Source organism: Diabrotica undecimpunctata, chromosome 5 (assembly GCF_040954645.1).
Source record: "Diabrotica undecimpunctata isolate CICGRU chromosome 5, icDiaUnde3, whole genome shotgun sequence".
NCBI classification, from domain to species: domain Eukaryota; kingdom Metazoa; phylum Arthropoda; class Insecta; order Coleoptera; family Chrysomelidae; genus Diabrotica; species Diabrotica undecimpunctata.
Genome location: NC_092807.1, coordinates 82,296,764 through 82,318,538, shown reverse-complemented (window position 1 = coordinate 82,318,538; position 21,775 = coordinate 82,296,764). Strand labels below are relative to the sequence as shown.

At 31.7% G+C, this 21,775-nt stretch overlaps 1 protein-coding gene across 4 annotated transcripts in view; it reads right to left on the bottom strand.

Moving 5' to 3' along the window:
- Positions 1–21,775, bottom strand: part of LOC140441419 (27 kDa hemolymph glycoprotein-like) — a 106,711-nt gene that overhangs the window by 23,874 nt on the left and 61,062 nt on the right. For 2 of the 4 annotated variants that reach the window (XM_072532140.1, XM_072532141.1), the window contains exon 5: positions 17,312–17,471. In XM_072532140.1, the coding sequence (XP_072388241.1) occupies positions 17,357–17,471 (115 nt within the window). In that variant the 3' untranslated portion in view covers positions 17,312–17,356. Of the gene's footprint in view, positions 1–3,300; positions 3,375–3,950; positions 4,079–17,311; positions 17,472–21,775 lie in introns of those variants that run through there. The other 2 variants (XM_072532138.1, XM_072532139.1) reach the window with 2 other exon arrangements.

The following is a 21,775-nucleotide window of genomic DNA, read 5'->3' as shown; positions in this document are numbered from 1 at the left end:
GAAGTCATGGCTGCGAAATATTCGAGACTGGACAAACATGACTGTAGGCGAATTATTCCACGTTGCAAAAGACAGAGAAGCTTTTAAAAATGTGGTCGCCAACCTCCGTTAATGGGGACGGCATAGGAAGAAGAAGACTCTCAACAAACTTTTTTACAACATACATTTATATAAAGTATTGATTAAAAAGTACCTTCTGGTTATCATGGTACATGATACCATTATCTATGGTATATCAAATTCAGATTGAAGAAATTGGTAACTACTTACTTTGTTGGTACATGTCGTATACTGTATTACGCACTGCCATTTTTGATCCCTCAGATAGATCAGTTGTTTTGAATTTCGGACGAGGTCTACTTTTGCCTGGCTTTGAAATAATGTGATTATTTTCTTTCCTTTTAATAATATTAATAATAATAATTGTACATACTGTTCGTCGTGATATTTTTAATGCAGCAGCTACTCTCTTAAATAAAGAATTGTTTAATGATTTTCAAAAACGAACATACATTTCAATATGTTACCTATTGAACAGATGAAAATGGCTCCAAAGGCCCTCCATTTACTTTTTCTAATTCGAAATACTGCAACACATTCAACACAAGTTGCTGAGCCTGAGATGTCAAAGGCTTGCCAGGCATACTCTAAAAATAAAAACCTTTAAACATATTTCATATAGTCCGTTGACGTAGTTTTAGCTATATTTAAATAATTAATGTCATTTTAGAGGTTAAAAAAATATATTATTCGTTATTAGCTAATACATAAATTCTTACCTTAATAAATTGAACACAAAGGTAAGGGTTAGTCGTTATAACAACTGTTTGTTAAAAAATATGTATATTTAAAGTATGAAAAAGGATTGATTATTTAAATCAAACGAAAATAATTTATAAAAATATTACAAACGGCTGTTATGGCTGTCTTTGTTCAATGCATGGTGTTGTGTATGGACAGGCGGTTTAAGTTAACAGTTTTAGTTTCTGTGAGTAGGAAAGAGACGTAACATAAAAAATAATTCGTGAATAATGTCATACTTGTGCAAAGATCCAGCGGACCGACTTTTGTAGTTCAAAAACCGATTGAACTAAATTATTAAACCATTACCGATATGTAAAAAAAAATTAAATTTTAAAACTTTGATAATAGATATATAAATACATATATATCTCTTTATATATAGAAAAGGTTCATGAATAAGGATAAAATGTAATGGCATATCTCGCAAACAGGAAAACAAAAAACAAAATAGGTATATCGATGGAAGGCAATGGTAAATACGTATTTCTGACTCTTTGGTCGTAATAATGTATGGTGCAGCCAAGTTATAAGAGGAGCTACACCGTACTGATGACGACCAAATAGTCAGAAATACGTATTAACGGTTGTCTTCCATCGATGTCCGTATTTTATTTTTGGTTTTCCTGTTTGCCAGACCCGTTTTATTGGATTAAGAGTAAGAGGAAAAATCAAGTGGAACTAAGTAATCGTTAAAGTAGGTCTGTCCGGTGTCGAGATAAAAGAGGAGTACCTACTTGCTATCACAATATCGATTGCCCTCTAATAAATATACACTCAAATATAAAAACCTTAAATGTTTATTTAATATTTTATGAAGTTAATGCCCAAAAACTACTGTTAAAAAGAATGCGTCAGATTCATTTTAGAAATGAAAAAATAACAACTTGCTACAATTTCTAAATATACTATTCGCAGGAATATATAACATAGGTAAGTATACAGAAAAGCAGTCAACAGTCTCAAAAGAAGGTTTAGGTTGTGAAAATGATGTGTCTTTTGACATATTACTTTGAGAAGAATTCACTACATTGAGTAGATGGCATAAATCTGAAATAAGTGTGGGAGGTGTTTCTCCCACGTGTAACCTAAAAGAACAATAGAATGCACTACCTACTTTATAATACGTAAAAGATAATCAATATCTAATAATGAAACATTTTCTGCAAACCAATTACAGTGACAAATAATTGCATTCTTTGCAGACTGTCTTGAATTTGAGGGTGTCCACTGTTCAGGCAAAAATGGAGCAGCAAATCTATAATACATACAAGTCAAAGAAAAAAAGATTGCGAATGAGCAAAAGTAATTGTAAGTCCCTAGATTTTTCATAGAAACAAACCAAAGAGATACTTGCATTAGTCGAAACAGGTCTCTACAATAAGACATCCACAAAAAAAACAAAACAAAAAAGAACTGTCTTCTCAGACATGTGTATAGCAGATGCCGAAAATTAATAAAAAGAGCTACCCTATAAGAGCTGATAAATAATATATACATTTGTTTATACTTTACAGAGATTTAACATATTAAAATAAGGTACCTACTATTTACCCCAATAAAGGTATAACACGATTTACTCTCCCACTCTCTCTTTCTTTCTCTTTCTCTCTCTCTCTCTCTCTCTCTCTCTCTCTCTCTCTCTCTCTCTCTCTCTCTCAACGCTGATCAGTTAGACTACAAACACAACTATTTGGGTATATATATATATATATATATATATATATATATATATATATATATATATAAAGGTAAATTTACCTTTATTTTACTATTAACTCGCATTATCCTTTTTCTTATTATATATATATATATATATATATATATATATATATATATATATATATATATATATATATATATATATATATATATATATATATATATATATATATATATATGTCATACTGAAAAGGCGATAAACATTTGTAATCCACGCTGATCAGTTACACTACAAACACAACTATTTGGGTATGCAGCGGAAGATAGGACAAAAAAGTACTCTTTTTAGTATACCAAACTTTTGCAAATCTGTATTTGCATTATCAGGGTGCTACAATAAACAAAATTTGTACAAAATACAGAATTAAAATTATTGTTTTGTATCTTATAATCAAGATAATAATTGAGGTTAGCTTGGTTAGATGGTGTTTATAAAATGAAACGAACTCATCTGTCTCCTACAAATAATGGCAAAAGTATCCAAAAAATTATTTTAAAAAACGTTTTTTAAAAGTTTTATAATAAGTGTAAGATACAAAATAATTTTTAGTCTATAATTTGTACCAATTTTGTTTATTGTAGCACCTGATGATGAAAATAACATACCCAAATAGTTGTGTGTGTAGTTATATATATATATATATATATATATATATATATATATATATATATATATATATATATATATATTTATATATATATATATATATATATATATATATATATATATATATATATATATAAATAATAGTTAACAAAAATAGAAATAATATTTACCTTTACTTTATCTGGTGTGCACAACTCATTGTTGTAATTAGCTATTTCACAATAATATATGCTATGGGACAGCCCTAAAACGTGAAATGAAAAAGATATATTAACATTAAATTAAATAATCAAGAAACTTAAAATATAAATCTCTTATCTCCTAATCTAATTGGTATTCCTTTTTTTATTATATTGACGATAATTACGTAGATTTTAGATAATTTGAACATTTTTGGGTAAGTGTTCTACTGCATTTTGGATAAATATTCTGCAGCTACCAAAAATACTTTTCGTCTATAACCAGTGTTTCTATTGCTTGGTCCCGTACTTGATTAAATGTGTATACTTCTTTATTTAGTACAATACTAGTATTTATATTTAGTATACTTTATTTAGTACAATTATTCTATAATTATGATTTCCAGATACTGCCTTACGTTTGAAACCCAAATAAGTGTAAAATAGAAAGAGTCATTCAGTTCACCATTAAATCATGCTTTTTCATTGACTGTATAACGTGTGCGGCAATAAAATATTGAATTTATATCATTTACCCTTATTTAAATTATCATTTAAAATGATTTTATATACACAAAGAGTAACTTAAAAATCACTTATAATACACTAAAACTACTAAAAATTAGAAAAAAAATATATACCTAATAAAATAAAATATGGTAACTGTGTCATTTTTTATAATCTTTTGAATAGAAATATGAGCGGATTTTTATAAATCGTGTATAAACATATATGACTCTTGTCGTGACCTTTTTTATCACAGTCCAATTAGATTATTACAAAAAAAGACTAAACAATAATTGATTTGAAATAAAAATACACTACCATTAATAATGTTTAAATTTTATTTGTCATATTTAAAAACTAAACGTAGTTACATATAATGAAAATATGGTCAGATTTGATGTGTCCATGACTAAAAAGATTACACATAAGGAATAACACTAACAGTTGAAAAATTGTTTTATTTTAAAATTATTTTAAAATTTATAAAAGCAAATACTCCAATATAAAGTATGAATACTTGCTGTAAAGTTTTCAGCCAAAACAAAAAAAAATCTTTTTTGTGCAAGAAAAAGAATAATATTAGCGGCGAACATGTGGGATTTCTAGAATAAACACAAGGTTTTTTTTTAAGTAGTTTATTAGGTCAAAATAAGATGGAATACTTTAAAAATAATCCGCTCAATCTTTATTAACATCATCTTCGTCACCAGCAATAATTAGTCGTTCAAATATTTGCTCATTCAAATTTTCATGTTTTCATCTTTTCTTACGACAAATCTCTCAAACTGTTTAACACGTTCGCGATGAAGTGTACCGTATACGGTACACGCCGGCCATCGCCAACAGACGGCATGTACCGTATATGGTACATGGCATAGTGACGATATATTGTATCATCCAAACTCAACGGCTGTGTGAAAGAAATAGATAGTGGTCTACGGCTGTACCTAAAGGTTGTGTATAAACGACCCTACGTTCGTTTCAAGATTGTTACAAATTTGGGGGATGCAGCGCAAACTACATTTTTTTTTTAATTTAATCTATGCAATCAATGTATGTCGTAAAAAAACAAATAAAAATATTATTATTATTCTTAAAACTAGCTTCAAAATTCAACATAAAATTAGCTAAAACATAACTAATATAATTTTCAAAAGTAAAGACACTGTCAGCGAATTATGCGTGTTTTTGGTTAAAACAATCCAAAAACATTGGCGGTGCATCTGGATAGCTCTCACAGTAAGTAATTATTCGTTTAGTTTTAAGTCTGGCTTCTTTAGTCTCCTTTTCTCGTTGAATCTTATCATAGCAGACAGTGCATCTTTTGCGATTTTTTGTAAAGTTTCCCTCGACTCTCTTCAGTTTATGAATTATTTTTTTTTGCCCTTTCTTTGATCATCTACATCCTGATGATCCTCTGCTTCTGTTTCATTGTCTTCGCAGTCTAGAAGTTTATCTATTATTTCTTCCCTGAATTTTAGCATGTCTATCTTTTTTTGTTTATTTCTGTTGTAAATTACCCATGAGTTTACCACACAGGTTCCAAGAATATCTTCGAACACAGCCTTCTTATACCACTTGATGGACTTCCGAAGACAAGTATAATAGGAAGACATCTGGTCCGAAATATCAACACCCGTTTTGGCTTTGTTATAATCTATTACCGATTTTGGCTTCAGTTTGTTTTCGCCCATCCTGTCCTTTGACCTAGTGGAGACTAATTCGTCCATGTGCGGAGGTACACTGCTTATCATGATGACCGATCTTTTATCTTGCCATTTAAAAACTCGTCCTCCGTTGCTATTTTCTTGTACAAATATTTCGCCTTTTTTGATTTTTTTTAGACAAACATCTTTTGGATTTCCTTTACGATTTGCTCGTAATTTACCACAGGTATAGGTATTTTGTCGTAGAAGGTACTCCGATAAAGTAACGGTATTATAAAAGTTATCGGCATATAAAATTCGGCCTTCGTTTAGCAGACCTTCCATGAGTCTTACTGTTACATCAAAAATGTGACCATGCCTACTAATATTCATCTCATTTTTGCCACAATATATATTCAGGTTGTAAGTGTAACCGTCAGTTGTGCATAACTTCTAAATTTTGATCCCGTATTTGTGTGCTTTGGCAGGCAAATATTGCCGGAAGACAAGTCTGCCTCTCCAGGGCACCATGGACTCATCAATTACAACCTCTTTATCTGGTTTTAGAGTTTTCTGGAAATTACTGATAATCATGTCCAATACATTTCTGATTTTTTGTAGTCTATCACTATTTTGAGAACCACCAACATTATCGGAAAAATGAATGAACTTCATAAGCAGATCGAACCGATCACGTTTTATGCTGCTACAGATTAGGTCGTTTTTGTACTTTTTATTCTACGACCAATACAGTCACATCTGTGGAAGATGATTTTATACCCATTATCATCAAAATTCCGAACAACTTTCGAAGTTCTCTCGTTCACTATTGTATCAAGAATATTATCATCTATAAATTGGCGGTATATTTTGTAGGGAGAAGACAGATCAGTCCCGTTTGTTTCCGTTCCACACTGACCGGAAAATTAAATATGGTGAGAAATATTTCCACATGTTCCCCAAGTAATTATAGGTGTATGCACAGGTTGAACAGGTATATTTTCATCATCAGCTGTGTCACTGTCGTGATTTGATTGAATATCATCAGCGCTATCCGCATCACTGTTATCGTCAAAGTCACTTGGAACATATGAATCTCCGGAATCTTCAAAAGGATCGCTGTTCTCATCTGACCAGTCAAAGGTATGCTGTTGTTGACTTGGCGTTTGTATTCTTGAAGGGCCAGCTGTGGGTTCTTGTTGTTCTCTTATTGTTTCTGCTACAAGAATTTCTGCACCATCTGACACTTCTACAGTACTAGCTGTCGTTGAAGCAGATTCGTTTACTGTTGTAGTTGTGTTGTTTTGTAGTGGTGAAACGACTTTTGCAGCTTGTTTAGCGGCGAGCAAAATTCTATCAGTCCTGGTAAACATTCTTTCAAAAACAGAGTCTAGTTTATGACACTAACTTTACTATTCACTTTTTTAGTTTATAAATCACTTTTTCACGAAAATATTTGAAACAAAAAACTAAAGTTAATACAAACGTAAACATAACAATAATAACACAATACAATACTATACAATACAATAATAATAATAAATCACTACATTGAAATAACGTGTACCGTCAGCGGTACATGTCGGCTACGAATAAAAAAACTCCATCAACGCCGTCATGTACCGCCTGCGGTACACACCCAAATTAAAAAAAAATAACCACCTTGAATGTAAAAATACATAATAAATACAGGATATCATAACATAGATCATTCAAAAGCTTATTTTACAATAAATAGTTTCCGGCCCTGAAATAGATTTACCGAAACCACGTACGTGGCGAACGTGTTAATTACTCAACATCTTTTTGGCACTTATTGAAAATTTGGTATTAGGGTATGCAACTATTTAGGGAATAAACGAGACAACAGTAGATGTTCCTAACCTAATTTTATGCTTTATTCGTCCATCAATAAAGTCGCGAGCAGTGGCAACACCTTTGTCTTCCTTGCTGTAGTCAAAGTACATAAAATTAGAAAAGAAAGTTTATTAAGTCATACTTTCTAACACCTCTTCTGTAAGATGCTGTAGACAAAGAATTTTGATTTTGTAGTATGAATATCTTTGATCAATATCTTTATTTTTATTTCTTTTCTGCACCATAGCAAAATCCATGTCACATGGCATGTAGGAATGTCCCCTTATGGAAAAATACTGGTTCACACTTTAAAATCGTCCGACGTCTGTATGGGCTAAGAACATTCTATGAACTGTATGGTTCTTATTCTGACAACTATAACCATCAGAAAAAATATGGAAATGTTTGGTGGAATTTTTTTATTTATAAAATTCTTAATAAAGGAGCAAACCTCATGTAGTCCTTGTTTGCCCATAGCTTCGTGTTATTGTTTTCCTAGTTTTTTGGTCGTGGATAATAAAAACATTATTGCATATTATAGTCCACGCAAATTGCTCCTGAAGTGGCATCTGTGTGGTATAACTCTTGAATCGACTTCATCGTGCTGTAAAATTTTTTGGCACTTCTTTGGTGTACAATTTTCTTCGCGACAGGTACACGTTTAGCAACGTTGTTTAGGGCCTTAAACTTACAGGAAAGTTCCTTACAGGTGCAGCAGGTGTCGATTTTTGGTATACCAAAAGACAAGCTAAAACGCTCCTTAAATATCTTGTGGTAAAAGCTGCAATTCACAGATGAGTCTGGATTTTTTGTAAGAAATAGTTCATGCATTTTTTTAATTTCCAATTTTTAACTAAGGTAGTGAAATTCACAGCTACCATAATGTGAATTTTTTACTGGAAATGAACGAATATGTTTCTTCACTTAAATGACCACCACTTCATGTTTGGCATTCCCATTTTCAATTCTTCTATCGATAGGTGATTTTTATAACAGTCAGTTAGCTAAGCCCGAACACGGTCTACAATGGTCTTATAACCAATAAAAAAAGTGGTTTTACAGATAATATATCTACCCGGACTAGACGACATAAAGTATTTATATAATTTGCTTTTTGGCTTTTAATTATTTTGATCTACTCTGAGTCGTTTTGGGAAATTTCAGGAATGTCAAAAAAACAGCGTGACCTACTACTAAAAGTAAAAAGCTTAACTAAGTAATATTTTTATCGTCAAAAAAATTCATTATCTTACCGGCATGGTTACTCATTCACTCATTGTCCGTTGATTTACTTTGGTGCCTCTTTAGTTCAGATATTCTGTGCCATTCGCTTGTGTACTTCTAATTGTTTCATTTTTATAAATAACGTGTTTAAGTCTCTTTTCGCATTTATTAGGAATAACTTCCACAGAACAATCCTCCTCGGACGACGACATTGTAAAACCTAAACATTTAAACATAGACATATTCAACACATGTCACTTGTCACGTAGACGTTAGAAGCTGTTTATTCAAGAAGCACGACATATTCAGGACTTACGAGGTTTCTCAAATAAATATCTATTTTAAACTAGAGTTGAAAGTGTTATATGGATTGGAGTTATGCTAGGTTAGGTTAGGACATGTGTGATTTCTATTTAGACTATACGTTTACATGAGAATATACGAGGATATATTCCTAAGCAAAAAAAGTCGAGTTGTCATGTTTATGGAAATGTGAGATTTCTCAAATAAGCGATTCAGTTCAGTTACAACAATATAGAGTTCGATAACGCAGAGTTCTCTTAGGAGATCAATGCGATAAATAAAATAAAATCAATAAGCAATTAAAGACATAACAATATCAACTATTATATCTCCATTACTATTCAATGTATATATTGAACATTTTTATAGAAGCAATATTATCTTAAAGTGAAGAAGTACTAATCAACGGAAGAACTTTTAACAACAAAAGATATGCAGCTGACACCATGATTATGGCAAGCTTTAAATGAATATAAAAAATAGTAAAGGGGCTAGGAGAGTTCGGCGTATTTTCCCATGTAAATCTCCATAAGAAATCGCTAAGGTCCATTCTGGTCATTTTTGACGCTTTTCGAAGTGGAGGCGCGACCACTAGTCGGATCGCAACGTATGAGGTGTCAAACGAACGGGAAGGGGACGGGGAACACGTAGAGGGAAAAAACAAAGATGGCGGCATGGTCAAAACGGCACTATAACGTATCTCCGGATCTATTGGTCCGATTGCAACGTATGAGGTGTCAAACGAACGGAAAGGGGGCGGGGAACACGTACAGGGAAAAAACAAAGATGGCGGCATAGTCAAAACGGCACTATAACGTATCTCCGGATCTATTGGTCCGATTGCAACGTATGAGGTGTTAAACGAACGGAAAGGGGACGGGGAACACGTAGAGGGAAAAAACAAAGATGGCGGCATAGTCAAAACGGCACTATAACGTATCTCCGGATCTATTGGTCCGATTGCAACGTATCAGACGTCAAATGAAAGAGGAGGGGGTAATGAATACATGAAGATGAAAAACAAGCAACAAAATCAATGCCAAAACGGCACTATAACGTATCTCAGGGTCTATTGGTCCGATTGCAACGTATAAGGCGTCAAATGAAATAGGAGGGGGTAACGAATACATTGAGATAAAAAAACAAGCAACAAAATAAATGCCAAAATGGCACTATATCGTATCTTAGGGTCTATTAACCCGATTATTACGTATGAGGTATCAAATGAATATACCGTACAGCAGCGGCTTTCGCTGGAAATAAAACGAATAGGAACGTTTACCATTCTTACACTATGACCAAACCAACATTCATCCACTCTACAATCTCCACAGTAACACATGAAAAGTAACGAGCTGCATACTATATTTTATACATACTACATAAAAATGTTAGCAAGGACAGTCAAGCAATAAGTAATGCTTAAATGTAATAAGTAATGGGTAATGTAATAAGTAATAAACTGCTGTTAGTATTTAAGCAAAGGAATGATACTAAGTTAACGAATATAGAGCCATGCATAAAAATGATTAAAAGCATGCCATGAAAGAAACGTAGTCAATTCGGTTCAAACAAACATTATTTGTTGAAAAACAAAAATTTATTCTTAACGGCAGTCACCAACGTGAAGGTACGACTACACGACCGCCGGGAGAGGTAATGTTAGTATAGGACAAACAGTTAGTATGAATGAAGTCATTTACATAATATGATAATTTATTTAATAATTATACTTAACTTATTAAGATCAGCACATAATTTAACATGGTTTAGAAGACATCTTTTATTTAACATGGTAATTATCATATTATGTAAATGACTTCATTCATACTAACTGTTTGTCCCATACTAACATTACCTCTACCGGCGGTCGTGTAGTCGTACCTTCACGTTGGTGACTGCCGTTAAGAATAAATTTTTGTTTTTCAACAAATGTTTGTTTGAACCGAATTGACTACGTTCCTTTCATGGCATGCTTTTAATCATTTTTATGCATGGCTCTATATTCGTTAACTTACTATCATTCCTTTGCTTAGATACTAACAGCAGTTTATTACTTATTACATTACCTATTACTTATTACATTTAAGCATTACTTATTGCTTGACTGTCCTTGCTAACATTTTTATGTAGTATGTATAAAATATAGTATGCAGCTCGTTACTTTTCATGTGTTACTGTGGAGATTGTAGAGTGGATGAATGTTGGTTTGGTCATAGTGTAAGAATGGTAAACGTTCCTATTCGTTTTATTTCCAGCGAAAGCCGCTGCTGTACGTTATATTCATTTGATACCTCATACGTAATAATCGGGTTAATAGACCCTAAGATACGATATAGTGCCATTTTGGCATTGATTTTGTTGCTTGTTTTTTTAACTCAATGTATTCGTTACCCCCTCCTATTTCATTTGACGCCTTATACGTTGCAATCGGACCAATAGACCCTGAGATACGTTATAGTGCCGTTTTGGCATTGATTGTGTTGCTTGTTTTTCACCTTCATGTATTCATTACCCCCTCCTCTTTCATTTGACGCCTGATACGTTGCAATCGGACCAATAGATCCGGAGATACGTTATAGTGCCGTTTTGACTATGCCGCCATCTTTGTTTTTTCCCTCTACGTGTTCCCCGCCCCCTTCCCGTTCGTTTGACACCTCATACGTTGCAATCGGACCAATAGATCCGGAGATACGTTATAGTGCCGTTTTGACTATGCCGCCATCTTTGTTTTTTCCCTCTACGTGTTCCCCGTCCCCTTCCCGTTCGTTTGACACCTCATACGTCGCGATCCGACTAGTGGTCGCGCCTCCACTTCGAAAAGCGTCAAAAATGACCAGAATGGACCTTAGCGATTTCTTATGGAGATTTACATGGGAAAATACGCCGATCCGGCGCCGGCGAATATTCAAAATATTCGAGGTAGTTCTAGTTAACAGTCGAAGTTTCTCCTCCATTTGATACCTGTCTAGTAAGTACCGACTCTCTTAGAAACTTCAGGACTATGAGTTTAATTACTCCGTGTGACAGCAAGTACTTATTTACAGCTCCCTACCCAGGTTTTTAAAATAGTACATCAGATTTGTTTTATGGAAGTATTTCTTTTAGGTTCAGGAGAAAGGCCTAGACGTTGTTATCAATTAAGTAGGCAGATAAGATCACCTACTTCAAAACTTCTATTCATATATCTTAAATTAAATTGATCGTTTATTATATCACTGCTACTAGGATATGCGTCGGACAAGTTCCTGGACTTTGTTTATCCTTTATTGTATTTATGATTTTTGTTGTTTTTTGTGGAAGCTTAATATCAGTGCACTGATAAAAAGTCTTTGCAGTTTTGTAAAAACTTTTTAGAACGTCATTCTTGATATTTATATTCTTTGTCCTCTTCTATTAGCTTCGTTAAGGACTTAGTAATATTAGTAAATTTTTTGACAAATCGTCGATAATACGTGCATATCAGACTGCTTAAAACCGCTTCCATTAACCTCTCAAACAGAGCGAATAATTTCAGAAAGGATGGTTGTCTTTTTATCTCAACTCTTTTTAGTTTTATTTTTTGGTTTGTTGTAAATCTGTTGGTTTTTTGCAACTGTGACAAAAGTAAACTATTTCACCACAATTTTGACATCTACGCCTATGGTTTTCGAGATCGTATCACGCATTATTTTTCCAACAGTTTTTTCTAGACTTTTACGGTCTTTTTGTCTTCTTTTCCCACGGTTCATTTGATGAACATACGAAGTTTAGTGAATGAACATACGAAGTAAATAGCAAGTGGTTTTTTTAATAATTTTTATCTTGTTTATTAACAACCTGCAAAAACGTTAAAATGTAAAACAAAAAACCGGACCTACTTACCAGGGAGGAGCAAAACAAATAGTCATAGATGCAGAAATTTTCGTTGACATAGCAAGAGGCACAGCAAAACATAACCACTGGTAGGAACAAAAGGGGCTCAAATATTCCAAGACTTTTATACATAAACCTTAGAAGAAGATGTCTACAGATCTACTAGATATAAATAAAAATAATCTTTAAATTATCATAAATCTTCTAACAAGATACTGTCGCCTCAAGGCGCACATCGATAAAATGGAACTGACTGAATGTTATGAAAATTCATAACAGACTTTGTTAGAAAGGCTGAGCTAAATGGAGCCCAGTTTAGAAAATTGCTCAAACACGCATGTGAAAATAAAGAGTTCAATAGAAAGATTTATCTATATTACTATTACAAACAAATGATAAAAAGAAAAAAAAATCAAAGAAGCTGCTGTAAATGTAATTGCGTCGCAAATTTCTTGACATAATGCAGTAGGAAATGGTTACCAATATTATAACAGGAAATTAATAGACAGACAATACCACTATTAATAAGTCAATCACATATCGAGAATACATCATTTATATTTTAAAATAGCACACATATAAAACTAGAGTTTGATATTAGCATTAAAAGTAAACTAAATGTAAAACCAAATACTTACTGTTAAAACAAAAAGTTATATTAATATTAGTTGATTTCGCGTTTTTATAAAGTAATAGACTGTACTTGTGGCCTATATTCGTATGTAAGTGTAAACGTACTGTTTTTAAAAACAGCTTATCTGACCCAAGGGTACAGTCCAGTACCTCAGATAAGGGTTGCGTCTGGCAAAATGAATCGCAGGTGAGTGTGGTTAAGCTGCTAGCCGAATTTGCGGTACGCTCTCTCTTTGTCTCAAAAAATGCAGCGAAAAGTGCATTAGTTTTCACTATATTCGCTCGCCATTCAGACACTGGTATAACTAATGAACAATGTTATAAAACAAACTCTTTTATTCGTAATAGTTATTGTGTAAATATTCTGTCTCATTAAATGTATACTATCGATCGATTACTCTTTATTTTTTCTAAGAACAACCCGATAAAACCAAACACACGGAATCATCGCCGTGAAATCTGCTTACTTATATCGAACGAATATCATGGAAACAGTTCCATGGTTCTAAAATATTTGGTAAGAAATTCAATAAACTTTTCCCAACAGTTGGTAAAGATAGTATTATGAACTTTCATCCTCCATCACTTACCTTTTCGGGATAGTATTATGAACTTTCTCCTGATCTATGCTCCTGATTTACTAAGCGATCACTAACAGAAAATTTACGTGTCACCATTGCATGTGATTTTTTTTAAGGCAAATCACATGCTATGATTTTTCTGAGGGGTATTCTTAAGTTTAAGTTAATTTCATGTAACCGAAATCAACTATTTTCCAAATAAAGTCGCCCCAGAAACTCTACTCAAAATATTAGATGACACTATCATTTTAAAGTCATCTACTTTAAAATTTTTAATATATGCCTGAATAATTAATATAAAAGATGTTTTTGAAATTCTCGGTTATTATTTTTGGAATACAAGTTTTCCGACTTCCAGAATTTTTCTCTGCTTCGTTCTGTCTTGCTTTTGTCCATGAGTCAAACATACAAAATAAATATTCGTTATTATCCTGTGTTGTTTAGCAGAAAAATCAACTTAAATATTATTAGTAGACGTGCCACTATGTGTAGCAAAAAAACATTTGGGCTCCCTGGCAACAGTTTTAAACGAAGATATGAAGACTGCAATAGTTGCCCACATTCTGTATCTTGAATCCCGGTTTTTTGGCGTGACAAGAGCAGACTTATGCAAGCTGGCCTATAGCATTGCAGAGAAAATGAAGATTAATCATCCGTTAGATAAAGTGACCAAGATGGCTGGCAAAGGATGGTTGCATGGTTTTCGCCAACGAAATCCGCAATTATCATTACGTCTTCCAGAAGCTACGTCTCTTGCACGGGCCGAGGCATTCAATAAGCCTCAGGTAAATAAATTTTTTGATAAGTTAGAAGAAGTTGTTGAAGAACACAAAATTCAAAATACCATGATATTCAACATGGACGAAGCAGCCTCGACCACCGTCCAAGTTCCGCCAAAAGTCTTTGCTCAGAAAAGAAAAAAACAAGTGGGCTCTATCACGAGCGCAGAAAGGGGTGTACACACAACAGTTGTAGTGTGCATGAGTTCTGGAGGAACTTACGTACCACCATCAATAATTTTCCCCCGAAAAAGATTTAACCCACTTTTATATGACGACGCACCTGTAGGAATATTAAAATTGCATAATGAATCAAGATACATGACCGGAGATTTGTTCATAAGGTGGATGCAACATTTCATTGACCATGTCAGGCCGAATCCTTCGCAGAAAGCATTATTAATTTTAGACGGACACTGCAGCCATAAAAGCTACGAAGCTTTAGAATTAGCTAAACAGAATTCATTGGTATTACTTTGCTTGCCGGCACACTGCACGCACCGCCTTCAGCCATTGGATGTTGCCTTTTTCGGACCACTCCATAAATATTATAATCAAGCTGTTACTCATTGGCTTAGAGAAAATCCTGGTCGTGCAATAACCATATATTAAATATCCAGTCTCTTCCAGAAAGCATATGAAAAAACAGCAAATATTGAAATCGCAATAGATATCACCTATAAATCGTGACATTTTTCCGGAGCATGCATTTTTGCCTAGTGCAACTACAGATGTGCCTGAGGATGTGCCTGGTTCTACTAATAAACCTGACATTGCTTCTACATCTTTACCTGCTTATGTTAATATTTCTCACGCTGCAACTTACGATCATCATGATGTCCAAGAACCATCGGCATCTGGTTCTAAAGATGAATCTATTGAAGGAATCCTGATGGAATTGGCACCGGTACCTCAGAGTAATGTAAGAAAATCTACCAAACGTAAATCTGGTCAATACCAAGATATATTAACCGAGAGCCCCTTCCTGAAATATCTCCGCAAAATGAAAATGAAAAAAAAAGCACAAGAAATAAAAAGTAGAAAAGGGGACGTCGTGACAAGAAAAATAGTCAATGATTTAAGTGATGGAAGACGCATTGTGAACAAAGATAGACATCAGTCGGAGAGAAACGGCAAGAGAAATATTGTGACCAGACCAATACTGAACAATATATCAAGTGATGAAGAAGAACCCTTTAGTATTGATGATAATGAACAAGAGGACTGCGCTTGCATTTACTGCAATGATACGTTTAGTAGGTCCAAATCTAATAAAGGATGGTTAAGATGCCAAATTTGCCAAAACTGGTCACATTCAGAATGTGCTGGACTTCCCAAAAAAGCAAAACAAATTATTTGCGAAATTTGTATGAACTAAAATGTTTAATTTCAATTTTTTTTTCTTCGTAAAAATAAAAATTTATAATTATTTTTGTATTTAACACTATTCTTTATGGGTATGCCATTTTGCCCGCACTGGGCGGGCAAAATGGTTTTTTGTTACATTTTGATTTTGATTTTTTTTTTTTTAAATAAATCTCTTTGTATGAGTGATTTTTTGTTACTTAGAATAGTAGAAAAATGACCTGGCTATCATTATACATCAAAAGGAATGATTTATCTCTATTTATGTCTCAGATATATGGAAAATAAACTAAGTATGCCATCTTGCCCGCCCTTTCCCTAAACCGAATGAACATTTATTATATCTGTGCGTTTTACTCATAGGATATTAAATCAAAACTTAATTATTTGTTGCTCACAATAATATTTATTATTCTTAGGTTTAACAAACTACTACAAACACAAAACACATGTAAATATAAGATTGTTTTTACGAACTATATACCCGTTGGTAACTACGACATAAAGTAAGTTTATGAAGAGCTACTGATTACTTCCGTACACCAGTGAGTGTGTTGAACATTTTGGAAGGTCATTATGAAGGTTAAATACTTGAAGAAACCTTGTATATATATCTATACACTATTGTTATATAAACAAACTCTTATTTTTTTCTTTTCGTCAGAATATTGAACTTCTAAGCTAGGCTGGTATGTCCCCTAAGAGCATTTAACAATATAAATTGTGGTCTGTATCTTTTTTTAATTGAATTTTTGTTATTTTCGAGAGGTGTCAAGTTAATTTTATTTCACTTTTATTAAAGATCACACTGGTTATTTTCTAATCTGTTTGTAACACATCTGGCAAATACATTTTTATTATTCTTTTTTTATATGTTACGTTGATGACAATATCGTTTTGAAATTAGGAAATTGACTTCTGGTACACATCTAACTTAACGATACCTGTTGGGACCATTTTGGTAAATTCAACCAAGTTTTTGTTGTAGCGTTAGAATGCCCTAACCGAAAAAGTATACTAGCGAAAGAGAAATAAATGTATTGATGCATTATTTTTAGTATATACCAAATAAATTGCTACATACTAGTTGTTGATAATTATCACATAGTTTTTTTATTTATAACATCAGTAATCAAATTAAAGCTCAATTATACAGCTATAACATTTCAATAGGTATTCTTAAATACTTCTCATGTACATTAAAATGTGAGTATAATAAAACTATTGTATATAGGATAAGCAAACCATGAAAAAATGTTAAAGTTTATTATATTTTATAATACAGAAATTTTATCAACTAGCATATATCATTAGAAGGAATATTTAATAGTGCTTGTAGAAAGTTGGTAGCTTCAGTTGAACAATATTGTGGCAGGAGACTTATGAAGCATTGCTTAAAGCGGTTAAAATTCCTAAAAGAATAATAATTAGAGTAATAGAAATAAAAATTATTATTTATTTAATCATTTCTATACTACTTTAAAATCCTGTTACCACAATGCATGAGCTTAAGATTTAGAAGTTAGTATGAAATAATGATATTATATAATATCTTACATAATCATAAAAAATAAAATACTATTATATCTATTTAATATGTAAAAGAAAGAGAAAAAAGATTTGCTGAAAGTTAAGCCAAACTGTATATATCATTATAGGTGTATTACAGATATACTTATACTTAGTGTTAGTATACTTCTAAAACACTTGATCTTATAAAATTTGACTGATAGGCTAAACATTGGCACAATTTTTACTTAAACTCATAAAAACTATAGCATTTCATGTTTATTTAGTGGTTAAGTAACCTTTTATCGGAGACGTGAAGATGAGCTAAAATTGTAAAGCTCAAAAGCGGACGTTCAGGTTATAATAAAACTAATTTAACATTTGTTCTAGAGCAGGGATATAGTTTAATAAATTTTGTATATCAATCAACTATCACTAGTATATGCTTTTTTCCTGTTGGACTGAGAACTAAATTTGAAATAAAATCCATGGAAACTGTATTTAGTTTTTCATATACAACATTAGATTTATATGTGTTCTGGTTTTTGAAATTCTTTTCTTTGTTTAGTTGACATATTGGGCATTGGGTAGTAATTTCTTTTGCTATACTTATGTCATTCTTTGCAAAATAATTGTCCCTAAATAGCATCCATAGCTTTCTTGAACCAATATGCATATAATTGTTATGTAAATTTTTCAATATTTTCTTTGCTAAAGTTCTAGTTATTACATATACTTCTATGCCATTTATTATTTTATAATAAACTCCATCTTTCTTAAGGACTTTTTGTTTTTCACTCAAATTGATCTGATCTCTTATAATTTCTTCTTTAGAATATAATCCAGTACTTTCTACTAATTGATTTAATCCAATTTTTATTGTTCGCTGCCCTTTTTGTGATGTATTTTCTAACCTTGATAAAGCATCTGCCACTATATTGGATTTTCCAGAAATGTATTTGATTTCAAATGAGTATTCACTCAATATTAGACTCCATCGATGTATTCTACTGTTTCCATATTTGTTATTTAATATAGACGTTAAAGCTTGGTGATCTGTTTCTATTGTAAATTCATTACCCAACAAATAAAATCTTAATTTTGTGACACAATGTATAATACTTGCTAGTTCTAATTCTGAAACTGAGTAACCCTTTTCATGTGGCTTTGTAATTCTTGAAATGAATTGTATTGGGTATTCGACTCCATCATGTATTTGTAATAATACCCCTGATAATCTCTCTATGGATGCATCTGTTCTTAATATGAATGGCTGTGTGTAGTCAGGATAATATATTTTTAAATTTGACAGAAAAATGTTTTTAATTTCTTGGAATGCTAGTTCTCTTCTCTGATCCCATCTCCATTTTACACCTTTTCTCAGTAGTTCAAGTAATGGAAGTTCTTTTATACTTAGATCTGGTATCATCCTTTTATAATAATTAATTATTCCAATTAATCCTCTTAAAGTTCTTAAATTGTGTGGTGTTTTATATTCCTGAATGACTTGTGTCCGTTCTGGATCCATTTCGATTCCCTTAGTGTTAAGTTTATAACCTAGATATATGACTTCTTTTTGAAAAAATGTACATTTTTCTTGATTTATTTTTAGTCCAACTTTGTCTAATCTATTTATTATAATTTTTAGGTGTTTCTCATGATCTTCAGCCGTTTTACAAAAAATTAATATATCATCAATGTAGTGAATTACAAAATGTTCATATTGATCCAAAATATCATGAAGACATCTACATAGAGCACTGCAAGATGATTGAAGTCCAAATGGTACTACTTTGAATTGATATACTACTCCATCTATCTGAAATCCTGTATACTGTCTACTTTTTCTTTCTAGAGGTATTAACCAAAAGCTATGCTGTAAATCAATTTTAGTGAAAAATGACATTCCTGTAATTCTTCCTAGTATTCCATCTATACTCATTGGTGCTTCAAATTGCTTTTCAGTGATCTTGTTAATATTCCTTGCATCCAAACATAACCTGATTTCACCTGATCTTTTACGCACTACTACTATAGGGTTGATAAAACGTGTATCTGCCTTCTCAATGATTCCGTCTTCTAACATATTATTAATTGTTTTATTTACTTCTTCTCTGTATTTATATGGTATTGGGTATGATTTTGTTTTAAAATCTTTGTCTTCTTTAACTTTTATATTATGGATATAATTTTGTGCAATTCTATTTTCTTTATTGACAAGTCCCTTGTGTTGCTGCAATATGGAAACGACTATTGATTTATATTCTTCAGGGCAATTAACTTTTATGACATCTTCTTCTTTACAAATAAAATTATTCTTCATTATGTACTCAGTATTCCTTTCTTCCAATTTTACGCACTACACCTCGTAGGCATCCATCTGCTTAAAATTTCCGTTCCTTAAATATTCACTACAATAATTATTCTTTACATTCTTTTGGGACATTTCCCTATCATCAAAATACATTTCTTCTTCATAAACATCATTATTTTCTTTTAATAATATCCTATCAACTCTTATTTCTTCTTCCACCTCATCTTTCTGCATAAATTTAATTATTTGCCCTTCCAAAGTTACCATTTTTTTTTCAAAATCTATCTTTACTTTCTTCTTTTCCAATTCATCATTTCCCATTAATATATCAACACATAAATCCTTGACAATAAATCCTTGCATATTAATTTCTTTATTAAGAATATTAATTTTAAAATTGGCTAGTTTATCAATTTCACCCAACTTCTTATTATTTGCACCAACAATTTTAATTTTTGGAATCTTTATTATATCTGATAGTTTTAATGTATTAAAAATAAAATTCTCCGAGACTAAAGTACTTTCTGAACCAGTATCTATCATAATTTTAATCATTTTATTTTTGGCCAAAGCATTTATATAAATTAAATTAATAGAGTCAATAATTTTTTCTTCATCTAGAGAAATAAATTCAGAAGGTTTTTCATAATAGCAATGACCTAACTTGTAATTCAGAAAGTTTACTGCACAAAATTTTGATTATTAGAATTGTCAGATTGTATCTGACCACTTGGATCTGATGTCCTACGTCTTTCCCTACTATGACTTCTACTCACATTTTCTTGCCTTGTACTATTTCGTTCCCTGTCTTCGCAGCTCCTATTCCCTTGTACACAATTTACCTGTCTGTTATAGTTAGGTTGCTCTGTATTTCTTCGATTATTAAAATCTTGTCTATTATTATTAGTACTGTTATTAAAATGTTGTCTATTATAATTACTGTTATTATTATTAAAATTTTGTAAATTATTACCATATCTATAATTATTATATGATTGTCTTTATTGTTGATTATCATTTTTATTATATTGAAAGTTATTATTGTTTTTTCTCTTGTTATTATTACTTGTCATATTGCCTCTTTGTATTCTTTGAATAAAATTAATAAAACTATTTATTGTTTGAATATTTTGTACAGTTACGGTTTGCACAACATCAGCATCAAAATGTCTAGATACATTTAAGACTGTTTCATCCTCTCTAAGCGGTGGTTCTAAATATTTTGCAACTGTTATCAGTTTCAATGCATAATCTACCATATTTGATTTTAAATTTTGATTATACTTTCCAAAATATAGAATTTCTCTAAACTTAGCTTGCTCTAGTTCACCCCAATAATAATTTAAAAATTTATTTTCAAATGTTTGAAAATTATCTAAATCATTTTCAATACTAGCAAACCAAGTTGCTGCATTGTCATTTAATGTCACTCTAATATAATCTTTAATATCATTAATATTATTCACGAATCTTAATTTATGTTTTAAACTATTTATGTATACTCTAGGATGCAAATTTTTTATATTACCAGTGAATTTAATCCCAGTCTCATTTGTTACATTTAACTAAGGTCTCCCTATGTCTCTCATTTGTGAAATATCATTTATTCTCTGTTCCACATTTCTTATTTGATTACTATTTATTTGGATATTTTGTTGTATATCGTCTAATTTTTCTTCTGCGTTTCTCCTGTCTTCGTTAATTTTTACTTCTTAGTTACATTTCTGCAACTCTATTTTCTGTTCTATATCTATCTTATTATCTTGAATAATCCTCTTTACTTCTGTCCTCTCATTGTCTATCCTTTTCTTGTAGTCATTCCGTATACTTTTTATTTCATTTGCTACTTTTTTCTCTGCAGCTTCAAGTTTTTTATCCATTTGTTTTTCCATT